The 20,135-nt window shown below is 42.3% G+C and overlaps 1 protein-coding gene and 1 long non-coding RNA gene across 2 annotated transcripts in view; one reads left to right on the top strand and one right to left on the bottom strand.

Annotated features, from left to right (window-relative positions):
- The window catches only part of LOC309632627, a 364,034-nt gene that overhangs the window by 329,848 nt on the left and 14,051 nt on the right, over positions 1-20,135 (top strand). The gene's annotated exons all lie outside the window — the stretch shown is intronic.
- Positions 1-20,135, bottom strand: part of ZC3HAV1 (zinc finger CCCH-type containing, antiviral 1) — a 61,274-nt gene that overhangs the window by 23,831 nt on the left and 17,308 nt on the right. Inside the window, exons 2-7 of the mRNA XM_082400291.1 lie at positions 16,754-16,889; positions 11,446-11,698; positions 6,483-7,247; positions 5,579-5,677; positions 3,037-3,160; positions 995-1,169 (exon numbers count right to left, since the gene is read on the bottom strand). Coding sequence (XP_082256417.1) covers positions 995-1,169; positions 3,037-3,160; positions 5,579-5,677; positions 6,483-7,247; positions 11,446-11,698; positions 16,754-16,889 — 1,552 coding nt within the window. The remainder of the gene's footprint in view (positions 1-994; positions 1,170-3,036; positions 3,161-5,578; positions 5,678-6,482; positions 7,248-11,445; positions 11,699-16,753; positions 16,890-20,135) is intronic.

Here is a 20,135-nt window from a genome sequence, read left to right on the forward strand (position 1 = left end):
TTTTTTTTTTTTTTTTAATTAATTTATTTATTTATTTTTGGCTGTGTTGGGTCTTCGTTTCTGTGCGAGGGCTTTCTCCAGTTGCGGCGAGCGGGGGCCACTCTTCATCTTGCTTTTCTTTTCTCTTTCTCATCACTCTGATTTCACTGCCTACTTAAGCTCACTCCCTCCCTCCCTCTCTCTCTCTCTCTCTCTCTCTCTCTTTAATCCTATGAATCAAAGGGAAGAAAGGATACTAGACAGAAGCTCTGCTTATCTAAACTTCTCTCCCGAGTGGCATGGACTTATATACACTACCAAATGTAAAATAGATAGCTAGTGGGAAGCAGCCGCAGAGCACAGGGAGATCAGCTCGTGCTTTGTGACCACCTAGAGGGGTGGGATAGGGAGGGTGGGAGGGAGACGCAAGAGGGAGGAGATATGGGGATGTATGTATAGGTATAACTGATGCACTTTGTTATAAAGCAGAAACTAACACACCACTGTAAAGCAATTATACTCCAATAAAGATGTTAAAAAAAATTAAATTAAATTGAAAAAAATAAACTTCTCTCCCTTTACTATGTCCCTGTGCGGGTAAGTCTAGAATCTTCTAGTCCATCTGAATCCAGACTCTGACTGCATCCTAGTAACCATCTATATCAGTCTTCTGATTTCTCACTCCTGCCTCCTCTTCTGGCTGAAAGCAGTAGTCTCTGTACATTTATGTACTAATACATAGAAAGCTATCTCAAGGTTCCAACCCAGTCCCCGAGAGCGAGGAAAGAGGGATATTTGGCTGGCTCATGGATCAAGGAGTTCCTTAAAAATAATTATAATTTTTTATGATGCAATCGGAGTCCATGCTTGCTGGGTATAATGTAAAAAAGCACCACTTCCTCTACCACGTCCATGCTCCATGGGTAACCACATAGGTGTCAGACACTATACTACTAGTTTCTTCTGAAGTTGACAAGTTTATACAAGAGGGTCCACAAGGAGGAATGGTACTCACCTTCTCTCCATATTGAACCCATTTGTCATATCCATTTCTCCAGTACCAAATCCATTTTGTGGTAAAGAGAGAACTGGCCGGCATTGTGACAGATGAAGGCGTGGAGAGACGTCGGACGGGATTATAATCACAAGTCATCTTCTGGAAACTGATTTTATAATTTCCAATAGAAACGCTGAGAGGGAAAAGTTTTGTGTTAACAAAATGCTTCACTGAAACAAAATGCTTCTGTTTTCTATACTCTGGTCTTCCCTAATAAGAGGATAGAATTAAACCTTGAGAGCTGAAAGGGATCTTTGAATTTCCCTTATACAGCTTTCAGTCTTACACATAAAAGAAAACACTGAACTACAGAGAGGTAATGCAACCTGCCTACCCCACATATTTAATGGTGGCACAAAATGTGTTCTTCCCTCAAAAAATATCCCCCATAGACAACTGTGCCCACACAAAACAATGGATTGGCTCAATGTTTGTTAGAAAGTCAGTTAGAAACTCACAGTAGGTCAGTTTTTTTCAGTTATTATTAAAATAGTTATCAAAGTGTGGTCCAAGACCTTTTCAGGGAGCCAGCAAGGTCAAAGTTATTTTCATAATAATATTAAGACATCACCTGCCTTTTTCACCTTCATACCCTCACAGGTGCACAATGGAGTTTTCCAGAGGCTACATGATGTTTGATTTCACAATAAAGAGATTTGCAAAAATATATAACAATTTCAGTCTTCTCAGTGAATTTGGTTTTGTTTTGTTTTAGAAAAGTCATTTTTATAGTTTTACTTATATACAGTTATATATGCATATAACTATATATAATTTAGATATATAATTATCTAAAAATGTTATGTTAACATGAATGAGTTTATTGTTGTTATTTTTAATGTATCAGTAAATATTTAATTTTTCTCAGTTGTGATTTTTTTTTTCTCAGTTGTGATTTTTAATATGGTAAATATCAATAGCTATAATCCACATAAACAGAAGTTCTTTGGGATTCTCAATACATTTTAAGACTACATAGGGCTCCTGAGACCAAAAAGTTTAAGAGTTACTGCTCTATGAAACACCTCCTAGATCAGTGATGTTCAACCAGGAGCGATTTTGTGACCCAGGGAACATTTGACAATGTCGGAAAAACATTTTTGTTTATCACAGCTGGCATGCAGTGGGTGGAAGCCAGGAATGATGCTAAACTGCCCTCCCAAAACAAATAATCATCTGGTCTCAAAAGTCAATAGCAAAAAAAAAAAAAAAAGTCAATAGCGCTAAGGTTGAAAAACCCTGCTTCAGATTTACCTGGGGGGAGAAATACACCTAGAAGCAAAACAGCTGACGCCACCCTCTAGTGGCAAAATGCAGCAACACAGAATCTCCACCAAAAATTCACTAAATTTGCAGACGACGACACATCCGTATTTTTCCCCCCAAAGAATTTCCTTGTAAAACAGGATGCAGCTTATAAATATGGTCATGGGTGGTATCACCCATATCAGCCCTAATAGAAGCAGAAATAGAAGGTAGCCTCTTAGAAACCTCCAGGATAGAGAAAAGAGCGAACATAGAGGAAGATATAAAATGCTAAAGTATACAACAAAATCCTGCCCTAGAACTATATGAAATGACTCAAATCATTTTCTCAAACTATGAAATTAAGCCAAAGCTCTTCTGAGCTCATCATTTAGTACCTGTAATAGTCCTACGATGAGCTGATAGGAATACAAACCAACCTACGCATTGTGTTGTTCTGCAGGACACACTGACAAATATTAACTAAACAAATATTTGTGTCCCTGTTTATTTCACCTGAGTTAGCAAATACTCCCAGAGTCCCTCGTATTGGCCAGGCTCTGAGTGACTTCAAACCTGCCCCACTTATGTATTTTTCTTCATTAACTCAGCAGGCATTTGCCATTTTTATCTCAAGAGTTAACCTGAATGGGATTCTGAAGGAAAATGGCTTTTTCTTCTTCCCATAAGCATAGCACTGGGCTTTCTTTTGATGACGTTGTGCATCTCACAAGCCAGACCAGCCACCAACTTACGTGCAGACTTTGGGGTCACAAAAGGCCTTCTCAATATTCTCCATGAGCGGGAGGTCCATCCAGGTGTTTGCAAGTAACATCTGCCACCGGTAGGGCAGGTGGAAGTGAACTTTGTTGCAGCTCTCTAAAAAGACAGAAAAGAAGTCTGAGCAATTCGGCCAAGTTCACTGCTGACTCTCCCCATCAAGGCCTGCCTTTCTCATCCTGCCTGCCCTGCAGGCACATTTCCCAGCTACACCTGTGCTCATGCTGGCCCCTACCTGCATTGTCCCAAACTCCAGGTTCCATTATTACCCATGGAGACTCATCAGAAAACAAAATTCTCTGCTCCGCAAAAAGCCATGTTACCCACATGGAAATCTGAGATCATTATAAATTTACAGTTACCCTTTCTGCACCCCACATGTGGATTTACTGAGACAAACTGCTCTCCAGCATAGGCAGCTGCTGTTGTGTTTCCTTGAAGCCCTGGCCTAAAATTCATCTCTTCCAGAAGAATTCCCTCAGTATCTCGCGCTCTTCTGAACTGACTTGTGTTCTGTATTCCCTCAGCCAGCGCTCGGGACTCAGTCTGTGCTTTATTTATGTATTTACTCATTTTACGCAGTTTTCTAATTTGTGGATGTTTTGTTTGTTTGTTTTTGTTTGTTTGTTTTTGGCCGCATCGTGCAGCTTGTGGGATCTTAGTTCCCCAACCAGGGATTGAACTCCGGCCCACGGCAGTGAGAGCATGGAGTCCTAACCACTGGACCGCCAGGGAATTCCCAAATTTGTGGATGTTTTGATGCCCCACCTTAACGACAAACTCATTGAAAAAAGGCCTGCATCATTGTTTAGCTTACTTCTCCCTTGCTTCACTGGCAGAGGGCTGGGCATGAAAAAGATGACCATTCAATGAATGCTTGCTGAAGAATGAATTAATGTTAGAAGTCCATAATACAGGAGTACAGAAAACAGTTCTATTTTTCACAATTTGCATTATGTTCCAACCGTTTTGAAATGTCTAAAAGATGTGTTACTGCTTTAGAACAAAAAGAGGCAGACTTAGACATCACAAGGAAATCCAAAGCGGCACTGCCTGGGATTTGGCTGATTCAAAAAGTAAAACCTTCTTCACACCCATTAGAATGGCTGCTATAAACAAACAAACAAACAAACAAAAACACATTAACAAGTGTTGGCAAGGATGTGGAGAAACTGGAACCCTCGTGCATTGCTGGTGAAAATATAAAATGATACAGCTGCTATGGAAAACTGTGCGGCAGTTCCTCGAGAACTTAAACATAGATTTACCATATAATCCAGCAATTCCACTTCTGGGTATATACCCAAAAGTACTGAAAGCAAATCTCAAACAGATATTTGTACACCTGTGTTCATAGCAGCATTATACACAACAGGCAAAGGTAGAAGCAACTCAAATGCCCATCAATGGATGAATGGATAAACAAAATGTGATAGAATACAATGGAATAGTATTCAGCCTTAAAAAGGAAGGAAATTCTCACAACGGCTACAACATGGATGAACCTTGAGGACATTGTACTAAGTGAAATAAGCCAGTGTCCGAAAAAGACAAATACTGTGTGAGTTCATTCATATGAGGGTCGTAGAGAAGTCATACTTATAGACAGAAACCAAAATGGCGGCTGCCAGGGGCTTCGCTGCCAGAAGGGGGAAAGGAGTTGCTGTTTAATGGGTACAGAGTCTCAGCTTTACAAGATAAAAACAATTCTGGAGATTGGTTGCACAACAATACGAATGTAATGAACCCTACTGAACTGTACACTTAAAAATAGTTAAGATGGTAAAATCTGTTATGAGTATTTTACCATAATTAAAAAGAAAATATTTTAAAGTTAAAGATTTTTGATTTAGGGAACGCAGGGCAGAATCTCCTCTTCAGACACAAGGTGAATGCGTCTAAGACCACTAAGTAATCAAGCAAATGAATCAGACATGATGCCTAGGCCCGGGGTGGAGGCATGAAAGGGAAAGAGTGGTGTAAGAGTGAGAGGGCAGTGAGAGTGTGTCCCAAGCAGCTCCATGGGAAATATTTCTGCAGGAATCCTGGTGGGAGGCAACAGTGTGGACAGGTGTGGCTCATTGACCGGAACGACACACGAGACATTGGTCGTGTGGAGCACGGGTCCCTCAGTACACACGTGAGGGGCGACTAGAGCCCATGGCCCAGAAGAGAGGCAATGCCTAAATCATGACAGGACACAAACTTTGAAAATGTGTCTGCTAGGATACTTTTGTTTGCTTTTAGTGTGTAAAAAGATGGGTCCCTGATTAAGTATAACAGTTCACCTAAAACTGAATTGTAAAAGGAGAAAGTATAATATCATGCGGTGGTGAAGTGGGTGGTTTGTGCATCTGCAAAATGGGTTAACAACAGAACCTAGGGTTGATTTGAAGTTTAAAGAAGATGAATGTAAGATTCTTAGCATTGCACCTGACACACAGTACACAGTAAATGTTAGCTATACTACTATTAATAAAATTTCTGCTCTAGAAAGTCCTTAAGTAAGTTACTCACTAAGTTGACAACCCTTATACAGATGGTCAAGACAAATTTCGTTTGAGCCATGTTCATCCCTCGTAGAACATACGGTACTCGCAACGTCAGATACGGAATCTACAAAACAAAAGAGGATGCATGTGTGCTGATCCTAATATTCAAACCGAAAATCAAGATATCTGGTCTTACAGTGGGGAAGAATATCTGAAATGGGGGCCACGTTCAAGAAAATTCTTATGATTCATGTACTGCTCATGAGAGCCTAGACATGAAAGCAAACATGAACATCTGGGTCACCTGAGAGTTATGTTTATTTCTTAAACCATAGTTGAACTATTCCTGTTCTCAATAAATGTAGCAACTTATTCTATACAGTTCTAGGGTTGGTCCTTCCACCTTCATATGTCAACCTCCTCCTCAGTACTGCTCCTTAACCAAAACCCCCTTTGCTCTTTAATACTGCTAAGGGACATCCAAAGAGAAACCACTAGCCCTAGCTGCTCTGCTGCAGACATGACACATGGGGCCCCTCTCTGTCTCTCAGTGACTCACACAGAGCCCAGCCTGAGCCCTTGTTGTAATCTCACTGGCAGGGGTAACAGAGATTTGAGCAGAGTTCCGACCATGGGTCCCCTAGGCTGCAGCTCTGTTGCTTAAGGAAGGTGTAAAATGAGGGACCTTGGGCAGAGTGAGTGCTGCTTTGTGTCGGGGCAGTGGTCTCCCCATGTGTGGGTAAGACCTGGCTTGTCAGCCTCTGACTTTCAGAGCGTAACACGTCTTTCTCCCCACTGACTGCCGATGTGAAGCCAAAACCCGGTGGCAGCAGTTTTACCTACATCGGTAGTTTCATCTATCACTTTACTAGAGCCATTTGGTGGCACTGTGGACAGACTAGCCCAGAATGTCTTCTCTGTGTGTTTACCATTAGCAAAGGCCATGGCCCCATCGTCGGCAGCTGTCATTTGGCCAGCGGCCTGCAGATGACTGCGAGTCACTCCGGTGTCCTGACCCCTAGGTAACGATTTTTCTCTCTGCCTACTGGCTGTGGTTTTGTAATTTAACGATCTCACGGAAGCGGCATCTGTGGCCATGCCATCGACGTTATTATTAAAAAGCGGGAAATGCTGGCTGTCTTGATTCCCACGTCTGCCTGCCGTGTTCACGCAGTCCGAGGAAAGGATGGCCGTGCTCTTTCTGGTGGTGATGGTTTCAGGTGTTTGCGGAGAACCAAGAGGCGAGAAGGAGACAGCCTGACTGGGAGAAAACAAACTCTCTCTACCAGTGTCTTGGTCATTCTGCCAGGAGGCGGGGCCTTTCCACTTGGGAGCTGACGTCGAATCAAAAGTGAAGTAAGTATTGCTGTGATTCCCATAGAAAAGATCCGCTGGAGCGCCATTCTCTGCAAACCTCTGGCTTGCTCCCCCTTGACCGGTGCCTCCAAGATTGGCAGCCGCGGACGAGCCTGAGGAAGGCGGAGGGCACTCCTGACTTCCCAAATGCGTGAACTTGTGGGCAAGATCCTCGACAGGCGCATCATCCGGGGGAGACCGGCGGCCGGTGGGATCTGGACTCGGGGGGCAGGACCTCTGGGCAGAAGCTGCAGCAGATGGAAGAGCCTCCCCGCTGCCCCGGTCTCTGCTCTTGCTTCTCCCTCTGTACGCCGCGTCTCTGCGATGCGAAGGAGGAGCTGGGAAAGAAAAACCAAACAACGGAAGTCAGTGCTAACGTGACCAACTTCCCTGCCCTGTTCCGCCTCAGCTTTTCCAGGTTTGCTATCGAAGTTCTATCAAACTACTTTTGTGTGAAAATCTCGAGAAGGTGCTTATGACAACGGAGGAAACTGTCATCCTGCCAGCCCTGCAGAAAACACCACCTATGACCTAGGATAAAGGTCGAACTGACACTGGCTCTGCTTGGCTTCTCTCGTGGGACTTAGCTGTGGCCCCCAAATGCCCACACTCTTAGGTGGGGCTGTCCACAATTCTCTAGTTCAAGTCACTCACCACTAGGGTAAATGGAGAGACAGACTAGTGCAAATCAGGGAGGAGTTCCCCAAAATCATTTAGAGTTTGCCCATACTGTGATACAGGTGTACCTAAGTTACGGATTCACGATACTTAAAACAACAACAACAAAAGAAACTACAATAAAGGTCTGATTTCACTGAAGCTTGAGAATTTTCCAGAATTGTTCATCCAGCCCCCCAAATGCCCAAGCTTAAATGAGCAATATCCAAAAAAGAAAAATTGGCCTCTCCCTAGAAACGTGGTAAGTCACACCCCCGGGAAGCAGAGAGGAGGGAGGGAGTGAGCACGTGTGTTCGTGAGTACGTACAAAGTGCGGTGTGCATGCGTGTGATGTTTACATGTGGGATGTGCTGTGCTGGGTGTGTGTGCATGCATGAAGTGTGTGCATGTATGTGTGTGTGTGATACGCATGTGTGGTATACATGTGAGGGGTGTATGTGTGTGTGTGGTTGCATGCATGGTGTGTGACGTGTGTTGGCTGGTGAGATATGCATGTATGGTGTATGCGGCATGCACAAGTGTGAAGTCTGTGTGGTGTGACTGCAGGTGTGTTTGTGTGGCATGTGTGAAGTGTGTCCTGTGCATGTGTTACACGTGTTGTGCGTGCATGAAGTTTGCGTATGTGTGGGGTATGTACGTATGCAAGTGGTTGTTTTTGTGTGCATGTGGCTGGAGCGTGTGTGTGTGGTGTGTGAGTTGTGAGATTGTGTGTGGGAAAGAGGAGGAAGAGAGGTCCTTTCTCTTCCAAACCCAGGGGGCAGCAGGAATGCAGTACAAGCAAGCCTCCTCCTCCCATCAACTAAGTAGATTAACTAGAAGTGACAACAAAGAAAACTCCCTCTCGCATACAATAAATTTATATTGAGAAACTACACCAAAACCCGTCCTTCCAGATGTTCCCCTGTCGAGAGGGCATTGTCGTGCAGGAGAGAAAACACGAGATGTGGAATCAGAACACATGAGCTCTGCTCCTCTCGAGTCCTGTGAGGCCCTGAAAACATCACTTTTCTTGATTCATAGTATTACCCTTCACTCTTCTAAAAATGATTTAAGGCTGCTCGCAATAGAAGTCACTTAAGGGACTTCCCTGGTGGTGCAGTGGTTAAGAATCCACCTGCCAAAGCAAGGGACGCACGTTCGAGACCTGGTCCAGGGGGATCCCACATGCCGTGGAGCAACTAAGCCCGCGCACCACAACTACTGAGCCTGCACTACAGAGCCCCTGAGCCACAACTACTGAGCCCACGTGCCTAGAGCCTGTGCTCTGCAACGAGAAGCCCGCGCACTGCAACGAAGAGTAGCCCCCGCTCGCCGCAACTAGAGAAAGCCCAGCGGCGCAATGAAGACCCAACGCAGCCAAATAAATAAATTAATTAAAAAAAAAAAAAGTCACTTAAAATTTCCAAGCCTCAGTTTCCTTATCCATTAAGTGAGGCCAATAATACACCTGCCTTGCTTCACAGCTTTGCTGAGAAACAATGATGAGATGTTTTAGGTGAAAGTCCCTTGTAAATGATAAAGCATTTCTCAAATATAAAAAGATTCTCTCACAGAATCTTAGAGTTATATATTCTACTTGCTTCATAAAATTCATCTCCTCTATATCTGCTTCATAAAGACATTAAAAACTGCAAGTGTTAATTCCATTAAACAATATGAAAATGCTTAAGAAATTGTACTGATCACTTCACTGATCATAATAGGATGGCTATTATCCAAAAAAACCCAGAAAATAACAAGTGCTGGTGAGGAGGTGGAGAAATTGAGACCCTAGTGCTTTGCTGGTGGGAATGTAAAATGGTGCAGCCACTGTGGAAAACGGTATGGCAGTTCCTGAAATATTTAACACAGAATTACCATGTGATCCAGCAATTCCACTTCAGGGTATATACTCAAAAAAACTGAAAGCAGGGTTTCAAAGAGATATTTGTACACCCACGTTCATAGCAGCATAATTCACAACAGCCAAAAGGTAGAAGCAACCCAAGTGTCCATCAGCAGATGAATGGATGAACAAAATGTGGTATATCCATTCAGTGAAATAGTATTCAGCCTTAAAAAGGAAGGCAATTTTCAAACAGGCTACAACATGAATGAATTTTAAGGACATTATGCCAAGTGAGGTCCCCGGTGGTCCAGTGGTTAGGACTCCGTGCTCTCACTGCCGAGGGCGCAGGTTCAATCCCTGGCCGGGGAGCTAAGAGCCCACAAGCCATGCGGTGGAGTGCCCCCCACCCAAAAAGAAGGACATTACGCCAAGTGAAATAAGCCAGTCACAAAAAGATAAACACTGTGTGATTCCACTTCTAGGAGTTCCCTACAGTCATCAGATTCATAGAGACAGAAACTAGATTGGTGGCCGACACAGGGCTCTAGGGGAGGAGAGAATGAGGCGCTGTTTAATGGGGGCAGAGTTTCAGTTCTGCAAGATGAAGAAAGTTCTGGAGATTGGTTGCACAACAATGTAAATGGACTTAATGCCACTGAGCACTTAAAAATGGTTAAAAGAGTAAATTTTATGTTATGTGTATTTCTACCACAATTGGAAAAAATTACATGTATGTATTCTTTTTTTTAAAAGGCAGGAAATTCTAGCATGCTACAACATGGATTGGATGAACCTTGCAGACATTATGGTAACTTAAACAGTCACTCACAAAAAGACAACCACTGTATGATTCCACTTCTATGAAGGTGCTAGAGTAGTCAAATTCATAGAGACAGAAAGTAGAATGGTAGTTGTCAGGGGCTGGAAGGAGGAGAAAACAGGGTTATTGTTTGATGGCTGCAGAGTTTGAGTTTGGAAAGATGATAAAGGTCTGGAGATGGATGATGGTGATGCTTGCACAACAATGTGAACATAATGCCATCGAACTGTACACTTTAAAATGATTAAAATGGCCACTTTTATATTTTACCAAATTTAAAAAATAAAAATAAACAAATCTCGGGCTTCCCTGGTGGCGCAGTGGTTGAGAGTCCGCCTGCCAGTGCGGGGGACACGGGTTCGAGCCCTGGTCTGGGAAGATCCCACATGCTGCGGAGCAACTAAGCCCGTGTGCCACAACTACTGAGCCTGCGCGTCTGGAGTCTGTGCTCCGCAACGGGAGAGGCCGCGACAGTGAGAGGCCCGCGCACCGTGATGAAGAGTGGCCCCCACTCGCCACAACTGGAGAAAGCCCTCGCACAGAAACGAAGACCCAACACAGCCAAAAATAAATAATAAATAAATAAATAAATAAATTTATAAAAAAATAAATAAATAAATAAACAAATCTCAAATGAATAGTACTGAAGACTGTAAATTAAATTGTACACAGTGTTGCATTAATACTAAGAGTCCTGTGTTAGTTGTAGCGTGGTTATGTAAGAGAACAGCCTTGTTTAGAGGAGGCCGATGCTGATATATTTAGGTGTGAAGTCTCCCGATGACTGCATACCTCAAATGCTTTAACCACAAAGACGTGATGTGTGTGTGAGTGTCTAGATGTCCACATGTATGGAGAGAAAGTGATAAAACAACCATGACAAAATATCAACACCTAGTCCATCTGTTAAATTTTTATTATTTTCCTCTTTAAAAAAGTTTTATCAATTAGCTTTTAGAAAAATGGTAAACATTTAAAAAAATCTGATGGTGGGGGGAGATAGTGCTTAGCATGAAAATCGAGTTGCAAAATCACACATATACTATGATCATAATTACGTAAAAATTATGTATGCATATGGACAACGTATGAAAGTGAAAATAAGAGTTTTATGTGATGAGGTAGAGTGAGTATAGGTAGAGTTTCTCTCTCCTTGCGATTTCTGTTTATTTCTGTTTGTTCTAGTAATTAAAAAGTAGACCGCATTTACCTCTCCACCCAGAGGGTTTCTTCTGGCGGTGCCTGCTGTTGCAGATGTCCTGGATGTTCTGGACCACACTTGAGCTCAGCCCATGCTCCCTCATGATGGCCAGCACCTTTCTGTCCATCAGGTTATGGGACCGGAAGCAGTTGGCATAACCACAATTCCCTCGGGTAAAGTGTTCACAGACGTGGAGCCTTTCACACGGTGGCCGCTGGTTACAAGTCTGTTTTCCACCCTCTCCCTTATAATTTTTGCATATCTACAGAAGGAAGAAACAATAGCCGGAGATAAAACATGTTTCTCTATGTGCCACACTTTAAGGAAAGTTTATATACAAATATCGGCTGTAATGATCTATATGGGAACAGAATCTAAAAAAGAGTGGATATATGTATATATATAACTGATTCACTTTGCTGTTACAGCAGAAACGAACACAACAGTGTAAATCAACTATACTCTGATAAAAATTAATTAATTAAATAAATAAATAATAAAACGCAGCTTTTCTTACTTCCTGATAAGAAAAAAAAATCAGAAGCAAGCAGAGATATAGCAAAGGAAAAAAATGCATGTGTATTCCACAATCTTTGATGAGTTCTATTCAATCGATGACTTATTTGGGGCAGAAGAGGCCTACAAACTAAGTAAAAGAAACTTGAATTTGATTAACCTCCTTTGGAAGAATCAACATAAGACGGCTAGCTACACATAGAACCAAACAGGACCCAAAGGGAGCCCTACATTATAAAGGAACCCCAAAGAGGAAGGCCTGTCTTTGGATATCAATTCATTGTTCTATTAAAAGGACATGTGGAGGGACTTCCATGGCGGTCCAGTGTTTAAGACTCCACGCGCTTCGGTCCCTGGTTGGGAAACTAAGATCCTGCAGGCCGTGCAGTGCAGCCAAAAAAAAGGACATGTGGGGACTTCCCTGGTGGCGCAGTGGTTAAGACTCCGTGCTCCCAATCCAGGGGGCCCAGGTTCAATCCCTGGTCAGGGAACTAGATCCCGCATGCATGCCACAACTAAGAGTTCGCATGCCGCAACTAGGGAGCCAGTGTGCCACAACTAAGGAGCCTGCGAGCCGCAACTGAGGAGCCCACGTGCTGCAACTAAGGAGCTGGCGAGCTGCAACTAAGGAGCCCGCCTGCTGCAACTAAGACCCAGTGCAACAAAACTAATTAATTAATTAATTAATTATTCAAAAGAGGACATGTGGGTCTTGCCTACAACTGCTGGGAGTCTAGAATCTAGTCTCAGCTAGGCAGAATGTCAGTTTCTCAAAAGATCAACTGAAGCAGATAATTTGTATATTCCTATGTAAATAGGTATATCTACATATCTAGCTCTACAGAGATGTAGTTCTTACTGAAAGGAGAGCAGAAGAAACACTGTCACTGAGGCCAGACCAGATGATACAGGACTAGAAGATGCTGGTTGAAGTCTGCAGCCCTGGAAGCAGCTACATGTGACCTCACGTCTGAATTACTTACTGGCTCCCAGCCTCGCTTTCCTATGATGTAAAGAAGGAAAATATTTGCTCTCCTCACCTAACCAAGTTGTCGAGCAGATTAAATAATAAAATACGTAAATGTGTTGTGCAAAATATGAAATGTGATGCAAATGTTTGAATCATTACATGAAGAAGCTTAAAGATGAAAGCATTTATAAGTTGTTTCAATGGTCTCTGAGCAAACCAGGTCAACATGGCCCACTATGATGTATCCAAGTGGCAAAGACACGGATTCAGACTCTAACAACCATGATTTAAGCCATATAAACAACTTCTAGGGCTTCCCTGGTGGCACAGTGGTTGAGAATCTGCCTGCCAATGCAGGGGACACGGGTTCAAGCCCTGGTCTGGGAAGATCCCACGTGCCGCGGAGCAGCTGGGCCCGTGAGCCACAATTGCTGAGCCTGCGCGTCTGGAGTCTGTGCTCCGCAACAAGAGAGGCCGCGATAGTGAGAGGCCCGCGCACCGCGATGAAGAGTGGCCCCCACTTGCCGCAGCTAGAGAAAGCCCTCGCACAGAAACGAAGACCCAACACAGCCATAAATTAATTAATTAATTAATTTTAAAAAAAAAAAAAGAAATACAACTCCTTGGGCCCTTCCCCATATCTACAGAGTCAGAGCGGCCAGAGGCCCAGCAGTCTGGGTTTGACAAACCCTCCAGGTGATTCTGACACACATTTAAAGCTTGAGAACCAGTGTTCTAGAGGCTTGAATGAAACAAGAATAATTAGCAACTTCACAAATGATACTTTGGTTAACATTCCTAGTTCTATGCTGATGTTTTAGTAAGAATGCTCCTGCCAGAACAAATGAAATCATTTCTTCCTTTTAATAAATACATCTCAGTTACACAAGTTTCTATACGAGGAAGTCAGATTTGCCTGATGCTTTTATGTTCTCACAGGTCAAGGCAAGGTGGAAGAGTGTGAACATTTTAAGCTTTTGAGGGCAGCCAGTGTGTCTGGTCCACTGCCGCCTTCAGAAGCCCGCCCTTGTAGGAACTCCTGAGTGTTAGTTGAATGAATGCAAAACAAACAATAAGTAAAGTGAGACGCAGAAGGATGAAATGTCCAAGACCACAGAGGTGGTTAGTGGCAGAGTCAAGACTCTGAGAGACATGGAAGGACCATCCTTGACCAACGATCCTTGGAACTAGCTGAACTCTGGCTGACCCCCTCCTGCTAAAACCTTGAAAATATTCTGCCCTACTCACCCAAGTTAAAACACTCCTTGAGAGACTACTCTTGCCCCAAATTGTCAAATAGAGACTTATGTTATTGATGCTCTGGTTGATTTTCCACTACAGGAACCAGCGCCTCAGACCTCTGGTTCAGGAAGCAGTGCAGTCTGCTAGTCTGTGATCCTACCCCTGACAAGTGGTAAATGGCAATTAAGTTATTGGCTAAAAATAAACTTCAAGCACAAGCCTTCCCACCCCACCCACTAAGCATGGGTACTGAATTCTTAAAAGGGAAAGGGAACCTCAGATGACACTTCAGACTCTCTGTGTGATAAAGGATGACAACAGCATTTTCCTACGAGGACCCTCCCAGCGCTTTTGTCAATGGGATCCATCACAACAGCACCTTCTAGTAGGTTCTTCCCTAGAGAAAGGAAGAGCCGTCACTCCCCTTATTCTCCAGGGACGTGATATAGAAAGTCCTTGGTGATTTTGGAGAACAGAAGCAGACAGCAGACCTGACGAGGGACCTTTCCAAACTTCCAAGTTTAACACTAGACTAAGGTTGGACCCCAGGGACACTCCTCTCAAGGGTCATAACAAGACTTCACCTGTCGTCATCCCTTCACATGAAAGGAAAAGGAGGGGGTGGCTCTGTTAGTCAACGGGACCTTTAACGAGTTGGTGTGTAAGCCGTTTCCCCATGCTGGTAGCCAGGAGGGACTGAGCTGGCACACAGGCCAAGGGCCATAGGGATCCCAAGACAAGACCTCTAACCTAGGCTCCTGGAAACGGAGAGAGAGAGAGAGAGAGAGAGAGAGAGAGAGGGAGAAATCTAAGTACCTAAATGAAAGAATGCCTGGGGAAACAGCACATATAGTCCTCCTCCACTCTCTCCGTCTCTGAAGACATTTTTACAGACTGCCTTGCATTCCTATCTCTCTTGAGCTCAGTGATCAACTCAAAATCACCCCTCATGTCCTAAGTTTTCTAAGTCCTCAGGGAAACACACTGAGCTTAGAGTCAAAAGATGTTTAACCCCCCAGATATCTCTAATAGCTATCTTGTCATATATAAAAGCACATCTGAATTTCAACCTTGGTTATCTTTTAAAAATATATATATATATATTTATTTACTTATCTATTTTTGGCTGCGTCAGGTCTTAGTTGCGGCATGCGGGCTTCTCTCTAGTTGTGGCATGCGTGGGCTCAGTTGTCCCGCAGCATGTGGGATCTTAGTTCCCCGACCAGGGATCAAACCCGAGTCCCCTGCGTTGGAAGGCGGATTCTTAACCACTGGACCACCAGGAAAGTCCCCACCTTTACTTATCTTAATCTCGGTCCCTTCCACGCATTCCACTTGAGTCTTCCATTATGTTTCTGTGCCTCTCTTTCAGTGTGAGGCTAACTTCTCTACACAAGGGTTTTTCTCAGGTCAGATACCATTCTTTAAAAAGCATCCTCTGATTTTCAAGTCAATAGTCCTGTGTGGATGAAACTGTTAATTATCTGCCATTGTCCTTACCTTTCTTCTAATAATAGAAGCTTCCAAGTTTTAGCTGGACAGCTAGCTACCCAGCCAGAAACTACATTTCCCAGCCTCCCTTCTACCTAAATGTGATCATGTGATAAGTTCTGGCGAATGAGATGGAGCAGATGCGCTTTTTACAATGTCCAAGTCGCATCTTTTAAAAAAGAAAGCTGCTTGCCTTTCACTTACTCCCTCTCTACATTCCTGTTGGTTAGAAAATGATGACAGTGAGAAGAGTCTCCTTGTACCTGGAGGAGGAAGCCACATGTTAAAAGAGAACAGAGATTATCTACTGGTCCAATAATAGAATGGATATTTTATATATAAGATAATAAGGCTGACCTACTGGCCTGAGTCCCTGCATGACATCGTGGAATCTAGCTGCCTGACCATCGGATACCTAGCTGCCTACATCTGGGCAAGACCAAAAGTCAGTGAACTATTTCTGTGAAGGATCAAATGGTAAATAGTTTAGGCTTTGCATGCCATTCAGTCTCTGTTGCAAATACTCAACTCACTCTTGTATGAGAAAGCGACAATAGACAATATATAAATGAATGGGGGTGGCTGTGTTCCAGTTAAACTACAAAAACAGGTGGCAGGTGGGATTTGGCCCATGGACCATGGTTTAATGACCCCTGATCCAGACTGTCAAGTGATAGAGAAACAAAGTAATATTTTATTTGAATCACTGCACTTTGAGGTCTCTTTGTTCCAATAACTTAGCCTCAGCCAATACACCCTGTCATCTTCCAAAACCTTGCCTCAAAGCCCACCTCTTCCAGGAGGTCACTCGGATGTAAGGCATCACTTAGTCCTACTGCTATTTCTTCAGATCACACTGGCTCGCACAGGGTTCCCTGGCAGCCTAGCGGAGGAAGCATTCCAGACTCAAATTCTTGTAAAACTTCAAATAGGAAGGAAATTGTTGGAAGCTCTCAGATAACTCAGCAACAATCACCTGCTGGCCGCCACCTGCAGGCCCTGGTGCTCAGTTTTCTCTGCTCCCATTCCAACACACCCACGATGCCACGCTGCCGACAGCACTCTCCCTGCTTTTCAAACTAAGGAATTAGAACTTACCTCTGGCATAAAAAAAGGGTCATTTTGGAGAAGGAGCACTGCTAACTCCTCTTTGTTCAGTCCAGAGAGTGCATGATTTTTCAGGACCTTGAAGTTATCTTCTGAGAGAATCTCGTGAGAATATTTGCATAAATTCCTGGAAATAAATGACAATGGTCAGTGTTTCCACTTCACAGAAAGTAAAGAAAAAGCAATCATCCAGGGAACTTTCAATGAAAATCAATGCCCATATCCTTTGGTAACTAATACAGGTTGGTCCTGCTTCAAGAGTACACTTTAAAAATATAAATTGATGAAACACCTAGATGGGAAAAGGGAATATGAGGATTTTTTTCACAAATTATACACTTGTATACTTTATTTATTTATGTATTTATTTTTGGCTGCGTTGGGTCTTCGTTGCTGCCCGCAGGCTCTCTCTAGTTGCAGGGAGCAGGGGCTACTCTTCGTTGCGGTGCGCGGGCCTCTCACTGCAGTGGCTTCTCTTGTTGCTGAGCACGGGCTCTAGGCGCACAGGTTTCAATAGTTGTGGTGCGTGGGCTTCAGTGGCTGTGGCGCGCGGGCTCTACAGCGCAGGCTCAGTAGTTGTGGCACATGGGCTTAGTTGCTCTGCGGCATATGGGATCTTCCCCAGCCAGGGCTTGAACCTGTGTCCCCTGCATTGGCAGGTGGATTCCCAACCACTGCGCCACCAGGGAAGCCCCGCACATGTATACTTTAAATTATTGCAATACTTCTTCAAACAATGTCTCCTCTAGTATACATTAATAATGTAGGACAAGGAAAAAATGGCAAAGAAACTGATACAAATTTAGTGGAAATGACTGCCCATTGAGAGACAAAGAATAATTAGGATAACACATCTATGGACTGACAATAAAATCAATGAGAAAAGAGAATTCCATTGATCAAACTAAATTAGATGAAATTGTTCCTTGCTTTCTCTCTTCTATGCCTTACATACCAATGTATACCTATATGATTTGTGACTACAAAAGAATGGAACAAGCTCATAATTGTATATTTCAAACAACTCTACAAAGAAAGAGATAAAAATCCTCTTCACTTTAAGACTGATGATTTAGGTCTGATAGTACTTTCTATGATGATGGAATTGTTCTATAATCCGAGCTTCCTAAAATGTAAGCCATACATGACTAATGAACACTTGAAATATAGGTAATAAGACTTAAGAAACTAAATGTTCTATTTTACTTTACTTTAATTAATTTAAATTTGAATAGCCACACATGACTAGTGGCTACCGTACTGCAGGGCAGAGATTTAAATCTTTGCTGTTCAAAATGTGGCGGGAGAACCAGCAGCTTCCCCATTATCTGGGAGCTTGTCACAAATTTAGAATGTCAGGCCCCACCCAAGTTCTACTGAATCAAAATCCACCTTTCAACAAGATCCCCAAATGATTTAATCACACTGAAGTCCCACAAGCACTGACTTAGACCATTGAGACACCCAGACAGTACTGATGTTTTCATTAGACAAACATAATGTGAGTTATCAATGTTGAGCTAACAAACTCGTTCTACCTCTTCACTTACATGCGCTCCCTATAATATCGCCAACATCCTCAGATTTATGGTTTTAACAGTTGCTAATACGATGCGAACTTAATATTTTCTGGTTTGCTCAACCATTATCAAATTGTCAGGAGGTTAGGTAATGGCCAGATTTTCACTACGTTACAACCTTTGCACAAACAACCTTTCTTCTTTTACATTATTTCTTGAGGTTTATTCCTTTGAGAGTATTGCCTCAAAGGACACAATCAGTTTCCCTGCAGCTTCTGTTTCATTTTGATCTCCTGCTCTCCAGAAAACATACCAGCAATCTGAGAGCATGTCTATTTCCCCGCCAGCACATTAACATAGAGTTTTATCACTTTTGCTCCTTCAGTAAGTAGGAAATAGACTTATGGGGGACTTCCCTGGTGGTCAAGCAGTTAAGACTCTGTGCTCCCAATGCAGGGGGCCCAGGTTCGATCCCTGGTCAGGGAACTAGATCTCGCACGCCACATGGTGCAGCCAAAAAAAAAAAAAGAAAGAAAAGAAAAGGAATAGACATGCTTTTAATTTGCACTTTAATTATTAGCAAGACTGAAATATTCCCAAATGTAGGCTTGATGCTTGCATTTCCTCTTATAGTATTTGTTCATATCTTTTAACTGTTTATCTAGTGGAGAATGGGTACTAACCTACAGATTTATAACTGTTCTTTATATTTTTTAATACTAATCTTTACCAGCCTTGTGTATTTCAAATAGTTTTGCATTTTTCCCTTTTGATCAAGAACTTATTAAGGTTGTTGTTCAACAATCTGATTGCTGTTCTATACAATCAGATCCTTCCAATTCGCCATTCGTAATTTAGCCCACTGTTTTAATACTTGAGAAATGAATTCCTCCACCACAGCTGGATAACTATACCATTTTGTTTCACCTTTAAAAGAGATATTTTCAACTTTAATTCTTTAAAATATCTGGAGCTTATTTTGACAACCAGCATCAGAGGACAGAAGTGCTTTATATCAACTTTTCTCAATAACGTCTATTAAATTGGGCTCCTTTCTTACTATTTTGTTATAGAGGACTATTGTTTGTTAACTTTTTAGCAAATTTAGAACTATTGGAATCCTTATTACGTTTTTATCAATCTACTGTTCTACTTTGAATCCAATACCATACAACTGAAATGTCCTTTGCACTGTATTTTAAATATTAACAGAATAATTTATCCTATTATTGGCTTATTCCTTTTCAAAAATCTCTTTAGTGTGCTTAACTATTATTTCCTCTATAGAAATTTTATTCTGGCTTTGTCACTTTCCACAAAAGATCATATTGAGAATCTAATTTGTGTTAACGCCATACATTAGATTGGATATTATGTCATCTTAACTACACTAAATCTTCTGATTCTGGAACAGAAAATATCTCTTCATTTATTCAAGTCTTATTCTATTTTTCTTACTGAGAGTTAAAATCTTTCTTTTAATCATTCTCTCATTTCCCAAATATTAAACATGAATCAGTTGCCACTATGATGTTTTAGTTGTTTGTCACTGGTAAACAGAAATGCGAATGACTGCAAAATTATCTTACTGAAATTGACACTGATTTTTTAAATGTAAACATCTACATAAAAGTTATTCTCTAAGAATTAATCTTTAAAAGCCACTATTCAAATAGTGACTTTTAATAGTCCCACACTATTCACGCTGTCTGCGTGTAAGGCATTTCTGAAGCACTCTAGAATTGCTTTCTTTTTTTTTTTTTTTTTTAAATAAATTTTATTTATTTGTGTATATATGTATGTATGTATGTATGTATTGGCTGTGTCGGGTCTTCCTTGCTGCACACGGGCTT

Source organism: Balaenoptera borealis (genome assembly GCF_965194805.1).
Source record: "Balaenoptera borealis genome assembly, chromosome: 7".
Taxonomy (NCBI): domain Eukaryota; kingdom Metazoa; phylum Chordata; class Mammalia; order Artiodactyla; family Balaenopteridae; genus Balaenoptera; species Balaenoptera borealis.